Source organism: Saimiri boliviensis, chromosome 20, assembly GCF_048565385.1.
Source record: "Saimiri boliviensis isolate mSaiBol1 chromosome 20, mSaiBol1.pri, whole genome shotgun sequence".
Lineage (NCBI taxonomy): Eukaryota > Metazoa > Chordata > Mammalia > Primates > Cebidae > Saimiri > Saimiri boliviensis.
In genome coordinates, this window is record NC_133468.1 from 31367706 (window position 1) to 31385626 (window position 17921).

Sequence of the window (17921 nt, forward strand, 5' to 3'; positions counted from 1 at the left end):
GCTGGGCATGGTGGCGTGTGCCTGTAATCCCAGCCACTCAGGAGGCTGAGGCAGGAGAATTGCCTGAACCCAGGAGGCGGAGGTTGCGGTGAGCCGAGATCGCGCCATTGCACTCCAGCCTGGGCAACAAGAGCGAAACTCCGTCTCAAAAAAATTTATCATTTGGTTCATATACACTTCCCTTTTAAGAATCAGAAAATTTTAAAACCTTAAATGGCCAACTTCTTCAAAGTATGGGGTTCCTCTCTCTAGACCATAAGATAAACTTAAAGAGTACTGAGGTTTTGGCAGTGTGGCCACAGCATAGTTAAATGTGAAATATTTTTAAATTATCCTTTAGCATTTTTCTCTTCCCTTTCTTACTTCCACAAGTGTGAATAATTCAGATGTGCTGTTCTGAAGCAACTGTTTCCTTTTTATTAAGGAGCACATTTTCTCACTGTTTCCATTTTAACTCATCATCACCAATCCCCAAACACACTTGCGCCAGAAAAAAAGGCAAGTTGGAATTTTGGGGAGAAAACACTCAAGCAAATTAATCTCCTTTATTATAATCCTAACTAGACGGTAAAGACTAGATAAAATTGGCCAGGCACAATGGCTCACACCTGTAATACTAGCACTTTGGGAGGTCAAAGCAGGTGAGATCAGGAGTTTGAGAGCAGCCTGGCCAACACAGTGAAACCCCATCTCTACTAAAAATACAAAAAGTTAGTCAAGCATGGTGACAGGTGCCTGTAATCCCAGATACTTGGGAGGGTGAGGCAGGAGAACTGCTTGAACCCGGGAGGCGGAGGTAGCAGGGAGGCGAGATCACTCCATTGCAGTCTAGCATGGGCAACAAAAGCCAAACTCCATTAAAAAAAAAAAAAGCCTGGATAAAATTAAGCTGTAAAAGGAATATTAATTTGACCAAAAATGACAAATTTATCTTCTCCCAGACTTTAAAATTCCAAAAAAGATCACAAGAAGTCACAGTCTAAATTACAAGAGCTATGCTAAGTGAGAAAAGCAGAGTGAAAATTATTGTGTGTCAGATGACAATATTTAGTTTTTAAGAATATGTGTCTAATATAATACACTTGTTAATCATAAACTCTCTAGAAGAGAAAAAACAGATCAAAATGCTTCTGGGAAGAACTGGGTAGATGAGAGTGAAAGGAAGCTTTTGGTGTACTCCCTCCTGTATCTTTGGCATTTTAAAACACACAAATGTTACCACTTCAAAAAATATTTTAAATTCTTTTTTTTTTTTTTTAAGATGGAGTCTTGCTCTGTTGCCAGGTTGGAGTACAGTGGCAAGATGTTGGTTCACTGAAACCTCCACCTCCCGGATTCAAGCGATTCCTCTGCCTCAGTCTCCCGAGTAGGTGGAATTACAGGCACGTGCCACCATGCCCAGCTAATTTTTATATTTTTAGTAGGGATGGGTTTCACAATGTTGGTCAGGATGGTCTCAATCTCCTGACCTCATGATCCGCCCACCTCAGCCTCCTGAAGTACTGGAATTACAGGCATGTAAACTACATGTAAACTAACTCCATGTAAACTACACCCGGCCTAAATTTTTTAAATAAAAGAGAGTATTCTGACCAACGTAAAAATGTAAACTTTTGGACGGGCGCAGTGGCTCACACCTGTAATCCCAGCACTTTGGGAGGCCGAGGTGGGTGGATCACGAGGTCAAGAGATCGAGACCATCGTGGCCAACATGGTGAAACCCCATCTCTTCTAAAAATACTAAAAATTAGCTGGGCATGGTGGCGTGTGCCTGTGGTCCCAGCTACTCGGAAGGCTGAGGCGGAAGAATCGCTTGAACCTAGGAGGCGGAGGTTGCAGTGAGCTGAGATTGCGCCATTGCACTCCAGCCTGCCGACAGAGCAAGACTCCATCTCAAAAAAAAAAGTAAACTTTTCCAGTATTTAGGTTCAAATCCTTATCTAAACCTATAAAGATCTTCCTAGGCCAAAGTATGTTTCTGGAGCCCCAACCAACTAGATAGAATTGTGGTTTACTGTTAATAAGATGTAACAAACCTATAAACAGTGATGTATAATATCACTTAATACGTATAATCTGTGAATACGCTGAAGAACACCGCTTTTACACAAAAGCTCTAACCTGATCAATAAAGAAGGGAAGGCCAGAAAATCACTTTCTGATAACTCAGGTTGCCTCTCCGGTTTCAGGTGAATTACCTTCCTTTACAATAACAAATACTGAAAGCTGGTTCAGAGAGAAAAAGAAAAATATAGACAGTTAATAAATATATAAAATCCCACTAACTTTCTTCTGTACAGCTACTAAATGACTAGGGGCTGTAGATCCAGGAATAACATTTGAGGTTTTAATTTCTCTTTTCTTACCTTAGATGAAGAGGGGCAGGGTGTAGGGTTGGGGGGGAAGGCTTTAATAAGAGGAGCAAAGGCTTTAAATGAGAACATAAAAGAATCCGGATAGCTCCAGAAACCAAATTCCCATCACTCAATATATGAAAGGAGGTTAAATGAGGGAAAAAGAACTTAGAAATAATAAAGGGAACCAAGGGAAAGTGAATGAGGATCTCAAAAAATACTTTTATTTCACTTAGAACATTAAAAATCATCACATAAATTTTGAGATGGAATCACTTACCCCAGCAGTTCTAAGTGTGGTCTCAAAATCGTAGGGGGCTCCCTCCCTTTTCCCACTACCTATATGTGTTAAGCTGGATTTTCTGATGTACTTTTACAAAACAAGATATCCCAACAGATTGAATGTAGAAACAGATGAGAACACAGTTTTCTATTAAGCCAGACATGGAAGAGGTTTGCAAAAATGTAAAACAATGCCATTCTTCATGCTAAATTTTCTTTTGTTTAGGAAAATGCATTTTTAACAAAAACCTATTTAGGTTAACATTTATTATTGTTATTTTATTTTATTTTATTTATTTTTTTTTGAGACGGAGTTTCGCTCGTTACCCAGGCTGGAGTGCAATGGCGCGATCTCGGCTCACCGCAACCTCCGCCTCCCGGGTTCAGGCAATTCTCCTGCCTCAGCCTCCTGAGTAGCTGGGATTACAGGCACGTGCCACCATGCCCAGCTAATTTTTTTGTATTTTTAGTAGAGACGGGGTTTCACCATGTTGACCAGGATGGTCTCGATCTCTCGACCTCGTGATCCACCCGCCTCGGCCTCCCAAAGTGCTGGGATTACAGGCTTGAGCCACCGCGCCCGGCCTATTATTGTTATTTCTAACCAAATTTCAAATTTTTCTCAATTTCAATTTCTAGTATGTTAACAGCTACAAACCACATAAAAGCTCTTTGGAGTCCTCCATAAATTTTAAGATACAACGAGTTCTCAGACCAAGAAGTTTGAGAACTGATCCAGTGAACTAATTTGTCAGTCTTGCCAATTTCTTTTTTTTCTTTTTTTTGAGACAGAGTTTAGCTCTTATTGTCCAGGCTGGAATGCAATGGCATGATCTTGGCTCACTGCAAAGTCCGCCTCTCAGATTCAAGCGATTCTCCTGCCTGAGACTCCCGAGTAGCTGGGATTACAGGTGCCCGCCACCACACCTGGCTAATTTTTTGCATTTTTAGTAGAGATGAGGGTTCACCATGTTGGCCAGGCTGGTCTTGAACTCCTGACCTCAGGTGATCCACTGGCCTCAGCCTCCCTGCCGGGATTACAGGCACGAACCACTGTGCCCAGGCTTGCCAGTTTTTTTCTTAATAAAAAGTAATTCTCTCCCCCCACACACCATTCAGAATGTGTTCCCAAATTTCCTCCTTATCATCCAATCAGTCCCTTCTTTATACTGTTCCTCAAATCCTTGGTCCAAAAGGAAAGTAAACCCTTTGGGTATCCAGACTCTCTGAGCCTCAACAAAGCAGTGGAGTGTATTTCAAATCCTTCTTAAGCCAGAGTCTCACTTCTTTTTGCATTAGTAACAGTATGTTGACTCCTGCTTATTTATATGCCTCCCTTAACTAATAGCAGTTTCCTTCCTTTCTTCTTCCCTTTCTCCTTCCTCCCTCTTCCCTCCTTCCTGAATCTTTATCCTTCTATCCTTTCCTCCCCCTCCTTCCTCCCTCCTCCTCCCCTTCCTTCCTTGCCCTCCTCTCCTCCTCTCTCCTTTCCCTCCCTCCCTCTCCTCCACTCCCCCTTTTCTCCCTCTTCCCTCCCTCTCTTCCTTCTTCCCTCCTTGCTGTCTCCCTTTGTCCCTCTATTCCTTCCTCCCCCTCCTCCTTCCTTTCTCCTTCCTCCCCCTCCTCCCTCCCTTTGCCCCTCCTCCCTCCCTCCCTTTTTTCCTGCCTCTTCCCTCCCTCTCCTTTCTTCCCTCTTTCCTGTCTCCCTTTGTCCCTCTATCCCTTCCTCCCCCTCCTTCCCTCCCTTTCTACCTCCTCCCTCCTCTTCCTTCCCTCTCCCTCCTCCTCCTTCTTCCCATCTGTCCTTCCTTCCTCCCTCTCTATCATCCTTCCTCCTCCTCCCTTCCTTCAGGCTCCTTCCCTCCCTCCCCCTCCTCCTTCCTCTCCCTCCTCTTCTTCCTCCCTCCCTCTCCTTTCTCCTTCCCCCTTCCTTCCTCACCCTCCCTCCTCCTTCCCTTCCTCTCCCTTCTCCTTCCCTCCCTCCTCCCTCTCCCTTCTCTTTCTCTCCCCTCTCCCTCCTTCCTTCCACTTGCTCCCTCCTCCCTTGCCTGCTTCCTTTCTATGTTTGTGCAGAAGCTCAACATGCCTGATAAACTTTTAACAATAAAAAACAGGCGGGCGGATTACCTGAGGTCAGGAGTTGGAGACCAGCATGGCCAACTTGGAGAAACCCCGTCTCCACTGAAAACACAAACGTTAGCCAGGCATGGCGGGGGTGTCCGCAGTACCCGCTACTCGGGAGGCGGAGGCCGCAGGGAGCCGCTGTCCCGCCACCGCACTCCAGCCTGGGCGACAGAGCAAGACTCCGTCTCAAAAAGTAAAACACAAAATAAAACAAAGCCCCAATCCCAAATCCACTTTGCAATCCAAAGAGAAGTAGTTTGGGGAGTAGTTCTTCCCTTTTAGGGGCGCTTCCATTTTTCCCCTCTTCCCTCACCCCTCATTCTCTCTTAGGGACAGCGGTTCAGGTCGGAGGTGTCCCTGAGCCACACGTCCTCGCCTTCCCCTAAAACAATGGCGTCCCCCCACCCCTTCCCTGCCCCTTCCCTTCCTTCCTCCCGCCGTGAGGGAATCTCCCCTCCACTCCCACTCCCGCCGAGGCACCGGGATCCTCATTCTCACTCAGCTCGTCGGTGCCCGCCGGGAGACTAGGCTAGTTTTGCCTGCGTCTTGCGGTGACAGACTCTGAGGGGAAAGGGCCAAGAGCTGGTTGTCGCCCTGAGAAAGTTTCTCCTCAGGCAACCGGTGCCAGGACTGGCGGCGCCTAGCACCTTCACCTGCAACCAGAAACGACACGGCTACCTTCACGAGCAAGAAGAACCTAAAGGCGAGAGGCAGAACCAGCTGCCGCAGAGACGCCGCAAACCCCTCACACCTCGACCCAGGTTTCCCGCCACCAAGAAAAGGCACGAGGACGCCTGCGCACGAGCACGTCCCCCACCCACCCCCCCGGCGGCGTGCTCGCGGGGCCGAGGCGCATGCGCAGCTGGAAGCTGAGTCTGCGTCTCCGTAGCTGAGGTAATTCCGCCATCTTCCACCCGAACTTCTCGGGAAAACTACAAATCCCAGAATCCTCTTTGGTGTCACATATTTTTTTAGGCGGCGGCCGCAGCGCCTGATTGTTTCTGAAGCACATCTTCGTAACTTTTCAGTTTCAGATGGCTTTTTCCTCCCTATTTCCGCTCCCTGATTCCTCCTCTTCCTGCTGGTCTCCTTCACGCCCTCCCTTTAGGATTTTATTAGAGACTCTCCTGGACCCCACTGTCACCCCTGCCGCCCTCTCCTCAGCCCAGCACTCTGCTGGCTGAGAGACCCGTCCGCGGATCTCCCCAGGAAAACGGCGTGGACTCGCTTCTTCCTCATTGGCAGAAGCTGGGGGTGCCCAGCGCAGACCGAACCCCCGTCCCCGCCCACACCCGCTGCTATATAAGGCGGTGAGGCCCAGCGGGCGGGCGTTCGGGGAGGCCCGCGGGCTGGTGGGCGCGGGAGCGTGCATTAGGTGTGGGAGGAGGCGTTAGGGTCCGGGCCGTGGGCGTGGAGGCGGAGAGGAAGGCGTGGTGTGGCGTTCCCCAGGTGATTGCCATTGGGGGAAGGCGGAGGAGCCAGAGAACGACTCAGCCATTTCGGGGGAAGAGGAAGTTGGACCACATCGGCTGTTTTAGTGCTTTTGCTTTTTCCCCAATTCAGCAGAGAATATTTTCGAGGGGGGTGAGTTATAATGATCCATCGCGTTTTACTCAGCCCAGTTCCACTCCTGTCCTTCGGATTTTTAGGGACTCCTCTCCGCTCCCTCGCAAGCTCTTTTAAGGAGGTGGGCAGAGGGGGGGAGGTGTGCTACCAAGAGTTATGAATAATTCATGAGTGCCGCCCCTTCGTCGGGAAGCCCCGCCCCCGATCGTGCTGACGCACGCTGCGTTTACTAAACTTGAGGAAGCGACGTCACAGGCCCCACCCCTAAGACGGGGGGGCGGGGCGCCACCTCCAGCACGTGCTATCTCTACCCGCGCAAGCCCGAAAGGGTGTGCGCAGGCGCTGCCCACTAGGGGGAGGAAGGAGGCGGGGTGGGGAGGTTGTTGGGTTTAGAGCCGGGCGGAGACCGCTGAGACTCATTCCTCAGGAGCAAGGGTCGGGTGTCAAGGAGACCTTTTCACACCAGCTCCTGTCCCCCGCCTACGGTGGGTGGGATCGCACGGCAGAGACAAAGGAGATCAGTAGGGCCGGACATAGCTGCGCAGGGAAGTAGGGTCTCAGTTTGGGGTGGTGGGCTTTTGCGGGGGCTGTGGGGGTGGTTATATTTAAACTCCCAGAGCCGTTAAGTTGGTTCGTACTCCGATGCGCGCGCAACCAGGGTGGTGGCGGAGTGCGCATGCGTGATTTCGGGACCAGGGGAACGCGCGCTAGCGCTCGCGGCCGGGTGGTAGTGGCGGAGGAGAAAGGGGTCGGCGCAAGCGCGGTTGAGTCCTCGAGTTGTTCGGGTCTCGCGGGCATCTTGTTTTGGTCTCGCGGGCGAGTGGGGCGCGCTTCGGGGGGAGGCGCTTGGGCGCGAGACTAGGCGAGAAGAGCAGAGCTGCGCGCGCACTCGGGAAAGGGGGAAGGGAACGGGGTCCAGGCGGGGGGTGTTAAGCCCCCTGATCTCCCCTTGTTGCCCCGACTGGGACGGAGTAAGGGGAGGAAATGATCGAGATGGCCGCGGAGAAGGAGCCGTTTCTGGTGCCGGCCCCGCCGCCGCCGCTCAAAGATGAGTCTGGCGGAGGGGGCGGCCCCACGGTGCCACCGCACCAAGAGGCCGCCTCCGGGGAGCTCCGCTGCGGGACGGAGCGTGGGCCGGGTCCTCGCGGGCCGTCTGCGGGGTCCCCGGCCTCTGGGGTCCGCAGGGAGAGTCCCGGGGCTGCGGCCAATCCCCGGGGCGGCCCCCAGGCGCAGTCGCACGGAGAGGCCAGCCTGTCGGATCCCCCGGGGAGAGCCGCTCCTCCGGACGTGGGGGAGGAGCGCCGGGGAGGGGGCGGGACAGAGCTGGGCCCCCCTGCCCCTCCTCGACCCCGCAATGGCTATCAGCCCCACCGGCCACCTGGGGGAGGCGGGGGCAAGAGGAGAAATAGCTGTAATGTAGGGGGAGGTGGAGGAGGTTTCAAACATCCGGCCTTCAAGAGGCGCAGGCGAGTGAATTCGGACTGTGACTCTGTGTTACCCTCCAACTTCCTCCTGGGGGGCAATATCTTTGATCCCCTAAACCTGAATAGTCTCCTGGATGAGGAAGTGAGCCGCGCCCTCAACGCGGAGACCCCTAAGTCATCCCCTCTTCCGGCCAAAGGGCGAGATCCAGTGGAGATCCTCATCCCCAAAGATATTACTGACCCGCTCAGCCTCAATACTTGCACTGATGAGGGCCATGTAGTTCTTGCTTCGCCACTCAAGACTGGTCGGAAGCGGCATAGACACCGGGGACAGCACCACCAGCAGCAGCAGGCAGCCGGAGGGAGTGAGACCCACCCCGTGCCGCCCACAGCTCCTCTCACCCCCTCACTCCAAGGGGAGGGCACCACACAGCACCCGCGGCACAGGGGCCAGAACCGGGATGCCCCCCAACCCTATGAACTCAACACAGCCATCAACTGCAGGGATGAAGTGGTGTCTCCCCTTCCATCTGCTCTGCAGGGTCCCTCAGGCTCCCTATCAGCCCCTCCAGCTGCCTCAGTTACCTCTGCACCCCCGTCTTCCTCCTCCCGACATCGCAAACGTCGCAGGACTTCCAGCAAGTCGGAGGCAGGGGCTAGGGGTGGAGGCCAGGGTTCCAAGGAAAAGGGCCGAGGGAGTTGGGGAGGCCGCCACCAGCAGCACCCACTGCCTGCAGCAGGCTTCAAAAAGCAACAGCGCAAGTTCCAGTATGGGAATTATTGCAAGTACTATGGGTATCGAAATCCTTCCTGTGAGGATGGGCGCCTTCGGGTGTTGAAGCCCGAGTGGTTTCGGGGCCGGGACGTCCTAGATCTCGGCTGCAATGTAGGCCATCTGACCTTGAGCATTGCCTGCAAGTGGGGCCCGTCCCGTATGGTGGGCCTAGATATAGATTCCCGCCTCATCCATTCTGCCCGCCAAAACATCCGACACTACCTATCTGAGGAGCTGCGTCTCCCACGCCAGACTTTGGAAGGGGACCCAGGGGCAGAGGGTGAGGAAGGGGCCACCACTGTCCGAAAGAGGAGCTGCTTCCCAGCCTCGCTGACTGCCAGCCGGGGCCCCATCGCTGCCCCCCAAGTGCCCTTGGATGGAGCGGACACATCAGTCTTCCCCAACAATGTTGTCTTCGTCACGGTAAGAGGGTCCAGAGGCTCTTGGAATAGGGGCCAAATGTGAAGATGAGATTAAATGGGAATGTAGCAGGGAAGGTTATGACCCAGATCCTTTAAAAGGGGCATCTGGGTTGGCAAGTGAGAGCCTCTGCTGGGCATCTCTTCCCTTTTATAACCCGGAAAGTTGACCTCTCTACCTTGGGGCCTTGACCCTGGAGTCCTTTGTCATGACTGCAAGGATCTCCAAAATAGTGGAGGACTTTTTTTGCCCAGCTCCTGGCTTGGCTGCTGCTGCTCGCTAGGGGATTCAATCCAGCTGGAACTTGGTCCTCAGATTTACTGAAGGAGCCTGAGAATGGGAGTCAGGCATGGAATGTCTTCTGGGGAGGAGATTACGGTAGCGGCAGACTAATACTGGCATTTCTGCCCATCGATAGAGACCTCGTTCCCATCAGCTGCTTTTGTTTTCCTAGACAGTTTGTTGAAGAATGTCAGGTACCCAAGTGGCTTGGCTGTAGATCCTCTCCACACTGACCCTAGATAGTAGGAGAGGGAAGAGCCAGAAACTCTTCACAGAGAGGAGAGAGTCCCATGCCCACCACAGTGTCCCCTGACCGCACACAGCTCCCAGAAAACATCCCAGTTAGGCTGTCTGCTGGGATCTTTGGCACTGTGTTGGGTTAGGCCTGAAGAATGGTCTTTCTAGAGGGCTGTGATGAGCTTATCTTATAGAAAAGGTTTCCTGAAGGATGTAGCTCTTCATATCTCTCAGAGGAAGGAAAGAATAGGCCTGAAACTTTGCCAACCCCAACTGCAGAGAAGGAACCACAGGTCTGCCTGTGGTTTGAAACCTGGGTTAAACGCTTGCAACTAATTGCAGTCAGTCCACTTAATGTCTGTGGGTGAGAGTAAGCACAGGATAGGGTCCTGGGACCCCAGCTTTGTAAGACCTCATGGATAATTTGCACCATTTAAAATTATCCAGGCTCCCTCTAGACGTTTTTTGGTTTACCACCAGTAGGAAGAAGCAGAGGCCAGGAAGGTGTAGAGGAGAAAACAAAACTCAGAGAGGGCCCCTTTTGGGAGTTAGTCTGAGAGGAATATGACCGAGGGCTAAAGTGAGGCCGCAGGACTGTGTGTCGGCCTTAGGGCAGGTTGCCTGGAAGCAGGGGTTCTTTGATTCCCTCTGTTGACCTCACTGCTGATTCTTGCCCACAGGGTAATTATGTGCTGGATCGAGATGACCTGGTGGAGGCCCAAACACCTGAGTATGATGTGGTGCTCTGCCTTAGCCTCACCAAGTGGGTGCATCTGAACTGGGGAGATGAGGGCCTGAAGCGCATGTTTCGCCGGATCTATCGGCACTTACGCCCTGGGGGCATCCTGGTCCTAGAGCCCCAACCCTGGTCATCCTACGGCAAGAGAAAGACCCTTACGGTGAGTTGGGTGTGGTGGAAATGGGGAATAATCCTTCCTTTGGTTGAGGCAAGAAAAGGCCTCAGGGAATATAGAAGAATTTCTGAACAAGGTGAAAATCAGGCCCTCGGGCTGGGCATCACTCTTGGCCAGGGGAGGTGGCAGCATGCTAAAGTGGTCCTTTGCTTCTCTCCTTAGGAAGCAATCTACAAGAACTACTACCGAATCCAGCTGAAGCCAGAGCAGTTCAGTTCTTACCTGACATCCCCAGAAGTGGGCTTCTCCAGCTATGAGCTTGTGGCCACACCCCACAACACCTCTAAGGGTAAGGCTGGTTTATTTTGTTGGGAAGGCTGGTCCTGACAGAGTTCAGATCCCGTCGGGAGGTGCTGCCAACCCCTTCTGATCACTGTCTCTCCCCTCAGGCTTCCAGCGTCCTGTGTACCTGTTCCACAAGGCCCGATCCCCCAGCCACTAAGTGGCCCCTTGAACAAAAGTGTGAAGAGGCTGCCCTCGCTGCTCATAAGGACCTGGGGGAAGAGGAAAGCGTCCCAAGGTCTTTCCTTTCTGACTCAAAAAATAGTTTTCTTTCTTGGATCTGCAAAGAAAGCTTTTCTTCCGTTGCCGCCTCAGCCTCCTCCCTACGCCTCTGACACCTGCGCAGCAAGGCTGACTGTGCTGGAGTCACCATCTTCTCTCCCACAGCCTGCCAGGCTGGATGGCATGGACTGTTTGCTGACCTCTGCTCTCCTAGGGCATGGGAGGTGGAAAGATATCAAATTCTCTAGCCCTTTCCTCCTATTCTCCCAAGGAGAGAGATTCCCATATCTCCTCAGCCCTTTTCCCTAGCTGCATTTCAGTGGACCATGGATAGATGGACTGAGGGTTAGAGGGGGAAGCCTGGTAGGGAGGCACGAAGGTACTGTGAAAATCTTTCCCTCTGCCGTCCCCCAGTGGGAGAGGGGGTTGGGTTTTGAATGTGAGAACAGCACAATAAACTTGATGTCTAGGGCAGTGGCCCCCACACCTGTGTCGGGTACTTTCTAGCTGGTGGGGAAGACGTGGCGCTTCCCACCAGAACCTGTGCTTCCTCTTCTTCTCTCCTCTGTCTCAAAGAAGGCAAGTTTTACAGTGGCTGGGTTGATTGTTGCTTGCTAGCCAAGTCCACACAAAAGTACACAGAAGCCTAGACAGGAAAAGGTGTGTAATGCAAATTTTGGTGTGTAACTTGGTCTGTCTTCCCTCCCCCAAAAAGCTCTGTGAGGGCCTTGGGCAGAAGGCTAACTTATTTTTGTTTTCCTGAGGTGGGAGTTTCACTTTGTTGCCCAGGCTGGAATGTGCGATCTCGGCTCACTGTAACCTGCGCCTTCCAGGTTCAAGCAGTTCTCCTGCCTCAGGCTCTGGAGTAGCTGGGATTACAGGCCACAAGCCCAGCTAATTTTCTGTATTTTTAGTAGAGATGGGGTTTCACCATGATGGCCAGGTTGGTCTCAAACTCCTGACCTCAGGTGATCCACCCACCTCAACCTCCCAAAGTGTTTGGATTACAGGCGGAAGCCACCGCGCCCGGCCAGAAGGCTAACTTGTCAATGGAGGTAGGAAAAAGTGCTTTGGATTAAATGCTCACAGATAGACCAGAGACCTTTTTGGTGCTGTGGAATCAGATTTATAAGCAGTTTACAACATGAAGCTCTTCAGGGGCTTGTCAGGTGTTACTGGAACTTCAAACTTTACTCAAGTGTAACAGGATAGGCAAGGCCCTTAAAGGTAAAAAGGAGATAATTTCAGTAACTCAGTGCAAGCAGCTGGCTTGCAAGCTCCTTGAGACAGGTTAGCAGAGAAGGCCTCCGTGAATTGTGATAGGCTAGGCCCTGCATTTCCAAAAATCGGAATAAGTGGTACAGAGAACAATCACCTGATGTAAAACAGGCCTTAGCTGTGGCTAAAGTCAGGGAGAGGTGGGTAAGGTTGTGAACTGAGGGATATCTAAACCTCTAACGTGGACTGTTTTCTACTTGCCATGACTCCACCAAGTTCCAAAAAAGCCTCCAAACTCAAACTTCCAGGCAGCTTCCAACCTGAGGCTAAGTGGACAAACCCGCTAGAGAGATTTTAACCCCATTTTAGGCCTCCAAGAAGAGTCCCATTTACTAGCAAAATTACTTTATTCTGACGAATAGTTTAACACAAAAATACGAACTAGCCGTCCACAGATCGTTGGGGGTCTACGCTTCCCATCGCCTCAGTGTCCGGTGCATGAGGAAGGTGTCCTCTGAAGGGCGGGGCCGGAGTTGAAGCCGGAGAGGGGGCAGACCGTCCAGGGTCAGGTGTGGAGATTCATAAAATAGTGTTTCTGGGTCACACAAGATGGTCATGTCTGGCCCCGGCCCAGGTGGCTCCTGTTGAGAAGTGGGACCCAAAGCAAGGTTACGCTGGGACGAAGGATTCGGGGAAGAGAGTACACGGAGGAAGCCCCACGCCCAGATCGCATCACCTTTGGGGGCGGGGCTCGAGCCGGCGGCGGCAGGAGAGCCAATTTCTCCCTGAGGGCGGCGTTCAGAACCTGTTCCTCCGGCACCTGCAGGCTCACCAGGTCTCGGAAGAGCCTCTTGGAGCGCGGCACGTTCAGCCCTGAAAGCGCAGCGGGGACAGAGGTGAGCGGTGCCCCTTCGCCCTCACTCCCGCGCGCGCGGCCGGCCGCCCGCCCCCCTCACCCTCGGACACGCTCTCCTCCAGGCCGCAGCGGATCTGGAACGACTTTCTCAGCTGTTCCTCCACGGCTTTCGCGGCATCAAACTGGCTCCCGACTGCGGCTCTCAGCTCCAGGCCCAAGGCCAGGCTGCTCTGAAGCGCGGGCATCTCCAGCTCCTGCGGCGCCGCGGGCTGAGGCTCAGACCGCACCGGGGAAGGTGGTGCCAGGCGGAAACGGACCTGGGAGCAAAGGGCAGGGCGGTGACCAGGTGGGCGCGGGGCCATCGTGGGCCGTGGGCCAGCCTCTCTCGCTCACCTGCCGCCGCTGCCGACCCGCGCCCCGCCGCTCCGCCCGCCCCTTCCGCCGCCCAGGGCTGTCAGGCCGCGGCTCGGGGCTGTCAGGCCGCGGACTCAGGCTCAAGTCCAGGCCGGGCTCGGGCACTGGGGCTCGGGGTTCCGGGACTCGGGGCTCGGGGGGTGGCCCCGGGACCGCCGCGGCTTCTTCCCCGTCCACCGACTCCAACTCTGAGTCCCCACAGCCCATCATCTTTGGATGTGCCTTGGGGACGCGGTCTCAGGCGGTCCAAGGGTCAGGGCACACAGCCTCTGGCCACCTCCTCCTCTCCCCCGCCCCTCCCAGCGCCGCTACCGGAAACCGCTAACCCTTACCTTCGGGGGCGGAGTCAGCAATCCCGCCCACCCTATTGGTGCTCCCAGACGTCATTCCCCTCGCCCCGCCCCCAGGTCCCTGGCCGGCTTCCGCACTCACAGCCTCGGCACCGCCCCCAAGCCGTTGTGTTTTTGAGCTGTGGCCGGTTGAAGCCCTATGGGACCTCATCAAGGCCACTCCTCCTCTTGAAAACTGCTATGGGTGACCTGCCCAGAGGAATCTTAATCCGGCTCGTGCTGCGATGCCCAGTGTGTCGGTCCTCATTCCTGGGGCGCCAAATGGGGCAGCTTTTTTTTTTTTTGAGACGGAGTCTCATTCTGTTGCCCAAGCTGGAGTGTAGTGGCGCAATCTCGGCTCACTGCAACCTCCGCCTCCCGGATTCAAGCGATTCTCGTGCCTCAGCCTCCTGAGTAGCGGGATTACAGACGCCCATCATCACACCTGGCTAATTTTTGTATTTTTAGTAGGGGTGAGGTTTCACCATGTTGGTCAGGCTGGTCTCAAACTCCTGACCTCATGATCCGCCCGCCTCGGCCTCCCAAAGTGCTGGGATTACAGGTGTGAGCCACTGCGTCCAGTCATAAATGGGGCAGCTTAAACGTAATGGTCCAGTGTGCCCTGACCTCCCCACTCAGACCTCCACAGCATTTCCAGTGTTCAGTCTCTCCGACCAGAGCTTCCCCCGTATGAGTGAGGGTGGGGGTCGCCCACCCCACCCTGGGCTCCCTCCTGGGACACACCCACTCTTGCGGCTTTTTGTAACTACTTTTCCCTTGGAGAGTTTCCTGAAATACTAATTTGTATAAAAAATAGATATCTGGTCTGGGTGCAGTGGCAAATGCCTACAATTCCAACTCTTTGGGAGGCTGAGGCAGGAAGTTGGCTTGAAGCCACGAGTTGGAGACCAGCCTGGGCAACACAGGGAGACTCTACCCCACAAAACTGAATCTCAACCAAAAAAAATTTTTAATTTAGCTGGGTGTGGTGTAGTCCTGTAGTCCCATCTCACCTGTAGGCCCAACTACTGGGGAGGCTGAAGAGGAAGGATCCCTTGAGCCCAGGAGTTCCAGGCTGCAGTGAGCTCTGACAGTACCACTGTGCTCTAGCCGGGCAACAGAGCCAGACCCTGTCTCAAAAACAAACAAACAAAAAACTCCGAATTGTGGGTTCAGTGCTTTTTGTTTGTTTGTTTGAGACACAGTGTCTGTTGTCCAGGCTGGAGTGCAGTGGTGCAATCTCAGCTACTACAACCTCTGCCTTCCGTGTTCAAGCAATTCTCTCACCCTAGCCTCCCTTGTGGCTGGGATTACAGGTGCCTGCCACCATGTCTGGCTAATTTTTTTGTATTTACAGTAGAGACAGAGTTTTACCATGTTGGCCAGGTTAGTCTCAAACTCCTTACCTCAAGTGGTCCACCTGCCTTGGCCTCCCAAAGTACTGTGATTACAGGCAGTGGCCACCATACCCTCCTTGCATTAAGTTTTTTTTTTTCAATGTCAGTGGATTTATCCTGGGCTCTGAGCTTCTCCAGGTAGCAGAAGACCCCTGAACTGCAGAACAGGAAATGAGAGTTCCCACCTGCTCCCTATGTTACTTGGGGAAGGGCCCCTTAGTTCTGTGAGCCTCCGTTTATTTATTTATTTATTTATTTATTTATTTATTTATTTATTTATTTATTTTGAGACGGAGTTTCGCTCTTGTTACCCAGGCTGGAGTGCAATGGTGCGATCTCAGCTCACCGCAACCTCCGCCTCCTAGGTTCAGGCAATTCTCCTGCCTCAGCCTCCTGAGTAGCTGGGATTACAGGCACGCACCACCATGCCCAGCTAATTTTTTGTATTTTTAGTAGAGACGGGGTTTCACGATGTTGACCAGGATGGTCTCGATCTCTTGACCTCGTGATCCACCCGCCTCGGCCTCCCAAAGTGCTGGGATTACAAGCTTGAGCCACCGCGCCCGGCCACCTCCGTTTATTTTTGTGTAAAATGTAAGTGGATTCAGGAATCCTTTCTTCTTTTTTTTTAAATTATCCGAACTGCTTCAAAAAAGTTCAGGAATCTTGAGGCTTTCCTGGAATTGACTGATGCTCAGTCAACAGGCATGTTTGTGTACTATTTTTCATTGTGAGTTTCCACATTGTTCATTTTATCTTTCCAGGAAGCGCTGTGGAACGTCAGATGGAATGGATAGCATAGCCCGCATTTTACAAGAACAGTTTTTTTAAAGGAAGATCTCAGTGGTGAAACACTAGAGGCTTTCCTGCTAAAGTCAAGAATAAAGTATGTCTACTATCTCTACTGTTCATCTGGGAAAAGGAATAGTGAGGTACAAGTATAAATTTTTAAACTGGGAGTATAAATTAAAATTTTTTAATGTTGACATAGGAGGGAGAGAATAGAATGAAGGACAAAGAGCCTAGATGCCTCTGAATATACTTTGTTTTGTATATTTGACTTTGGAAATGTATATTTTATATAATTCTATTAAAAAATTGAAAAATCAGGCTAGGCACAGTGACTCACCCCTGTAATCTCAGCACTTTGAGGCCAAGGCAGGCTGATCACATAAGGTCAGGAGTTCAAGACCAGCCTGGCCAATATGGTGAAACCCCATCTCTACAAAAAATACAAAAATTAGCCCAGTGCAGTGGTGTACACCTATAATCCCAGCTACTCTGGAGGCTGAGGCACAGGAATCGATTGAACCTAAGAGGCGGATATTGCACTGAGCTGAGATCCTGCAACTGCACTCCAGCCTGGGTGACAGAGTGAGACTACATCTCAAAAAATAATAATAAAATAGAAATACAGAAAAATTAGCTGGGTGTGGTGACAGGCACCTGTAGTCCCAGCAGCTACTTGGGAGGCTAAGGCAGGACGATCATTTTAACTCAGGAGGCAGAGGTTTCAGTGAGCCAAGACTGTGCCATTGCACTCCAGCCTAGGTGACAGAGCTAGACTCTGTCTCAAAAACAAAAAAATCATGGTGTATTTTACCTTAAATTGAAAAGTATCAAGGCTGAGCACAGTGGCTCACATATGTAATCCCAGCACTTTAGGAGGCCAAGGCAAACAGGGTGCCTGAGCTCAGGAGTTCGAGATCAGCCTGGGCAACATGGCAAAATCTCGTCTCTACTAAAAAGTACAAAAATCTGGCCAGGCACGGTGGCTCACGCCAGTAATCCCAGCACTTTGGGAGGCCAAGGAGGGTGGATCACAAGGTCAGGAATTCAGTATGGTGAATCCTGACCAATATGGTGAAACCCCATCTCTACTAAAAATACAAAAATTAGCCAGGTGTGGTGGCACACACCTGCAATCCCAGCTACTCAGGAAGCTGAGGCAGGAGAATCGCTTGAACCTGGGAGGTGGAGGTTGCAGTGAGCCAAGAAGTCGCCACTGCACTCCAGCCTGGGCGACAGAGTGAGACCCTGTCACAAGAAAAAAAAAATGTTGGGATTGGGAACAGTGTTTGAGGGTACATGGTTGAAACAAAATTAGCCAAATGTTGATGATTGCTGAAGGGGGATTTTATTACTGTATTTTCTCTACTTTTGCATATACTTGAACATTTCTATGACTAAATGTTTTTTGTTTTTTTAAAAAAGGAGACTGGCTGTCGGGCGGCCGATTAGCTCAGTTGGTTAGCAAACCGACCGCCCGACAATAAAAAAGAAAAAAAGGAGGCTGGCGCAGCTTTGGCATGCAGGAAGTGTTGGAGCTGAAACTCGAAACTGTCCCCCAGGCCTTGGCTGTGCTGATAAATATCTAGGCCCTACAGGAATTCCTGTTCATGAACCCGGTAAATGCAACCCCTCAGCCTTAAAATCTAGTCACTATCTCATCTTGGGCCCCAACACAGATGAAAACAAGCCATTCCATTTGCCCAGTTTACGCTGCAGGTCTCTAAAGTGGAAAGTTCACCCATAATTTTAAGAAAACAGTACTAATGTCAGGATAGGTAGGTGGAGGTGAGAGGTCTTGGTCCTGCCCACATTCTTCCTAAGTTATTTCGGCTGGCCCAGGCCGGGAGGCCAGGAATTGCTTTTCCTCTTTAAAAAAAAAAAAAAAGAGAAGAAGAAGAAATGGAAAAAAAAAGGAGAGGACAAAAAATTAGCCGAACGAGGTCGCACACACCTGTAATCCCAGCTACTTGCGAAGTTGAGGTAGGTGAATCGCTTGAACCTGGGAGGCAGAAGTTGCAGTGAGCCAAGATTGA

At 51.8% G+C, this 17921-nt stretch overlaps 2 protein-coding genes and 1 long non-coding RNA gene across 3 annotated transcripts; 1 reads left to right on the forward strand and 2 right to left on the reverse strand.

The window, feature by feature from the left end:
• Positions 1-2120: 2120 nt before the first annotated feature.
• LOC141582476 (uncharacterized) lies at positions 2121-5547 on the reverse strand. The gene is made up of 2 exons (XR_012515326.1): positions 4764-5547; positions 2121-2226 (listed from the first exon to the last, which is right to left on the reverse strand). It is a non-coding gene; the product is annotated as an uncharacterized LOC141582476 (long non-coding RNA).
• A 530-nt stretch (positions 5548-6077) lies between these two features.
• MEPCE (methylphosphate capping enzyme) lies at positions 6078-11366 on the forward strand. Its single transcript, XM_039460563.2, has 4 exons — positions 6078-8948; positions 10145-10363; positions 10541-10667; positions 10768-11366. The coding sequence occupies exons 1-4, from the start codon at positions 7311-7313 to the stop codon at positions 10818-10820; spliced, it is 2037 nt and encodes a 678-aa protein (XP_039316497.2). The 5' UTR covers positions 6078-7310; the 3' UTR covers positions 10821-11366.
• Positions 11367-12488: 1122 nt separating this feature from the next.
• On the reverse strand, positions 12489-13694 carry PPP1R35 (protein phosphatase 1 regulatory subunit 35). The gene is made up of 4 exons (XM_003934188.3): positions 13350-13694; positions 13057-13273; positions 12837-12973; positions 12489-12741 (listed from the first exon to the last, which is right to left on the reverse strand). The coding sequence occupies exons 1-4, from the start codon at positions 13578-13580 to the stop codon at positions 12568-12570; spliced, it is 759 nt and encodes a 252-aa protein (XP_003934237.2). The 5' UTR covers positions 13581-13694; the 3' UTR covers positions 12489-12567.
• Between the last annotated feature and the right edge of the window lie 4227 nt (positions 13695-17921).

Coding starts and splice junctions, on each gene's coding strand:
- MEPCE (XM_039460563.2), top strand. CDS start 7,311: ATGATCGAGATGGCCGCGGAGAAGGAGCCGTTTCTGGTGCCGGCCCCG. Junction 10,364..10,540: donor GCAAGAGAAAGACCCTTACG/GTGAGTTGGGTG, acceptor TTCTCTCCTTAG/GAAGCAATCTACAAGAACTA. Junction 10,668..10,767: donor ACCCCACAACACCTCTAAGG/GTAAGGCTGGTT, acceptor CTCTCCCCTCAG/GCTTCCAGCGTCCTGTGTAC.
- PPP1R35 (XM_003934188.3), bottom strand. CDS start 13,580: ATGATGGGCTGTGGGGACTCAGAGTTGGAGTCGGTGGACGGGGAAGAA. Junction 13,274..13,349: donor CGGGTCGGCAGCGGCGGCAG/GTGAGCGAGAGA, acceptor CTTTGCTCCCAG/GTCCGTTTCCGCCTGGCACC. Junction 12,974..13,056: donor GGAGGAGAGCGTGTCCGAGG/GTGAGGGGGGCG, acceptor CTGCGCTTTCAG/GGCTGAACGTGCCGCGCTCC.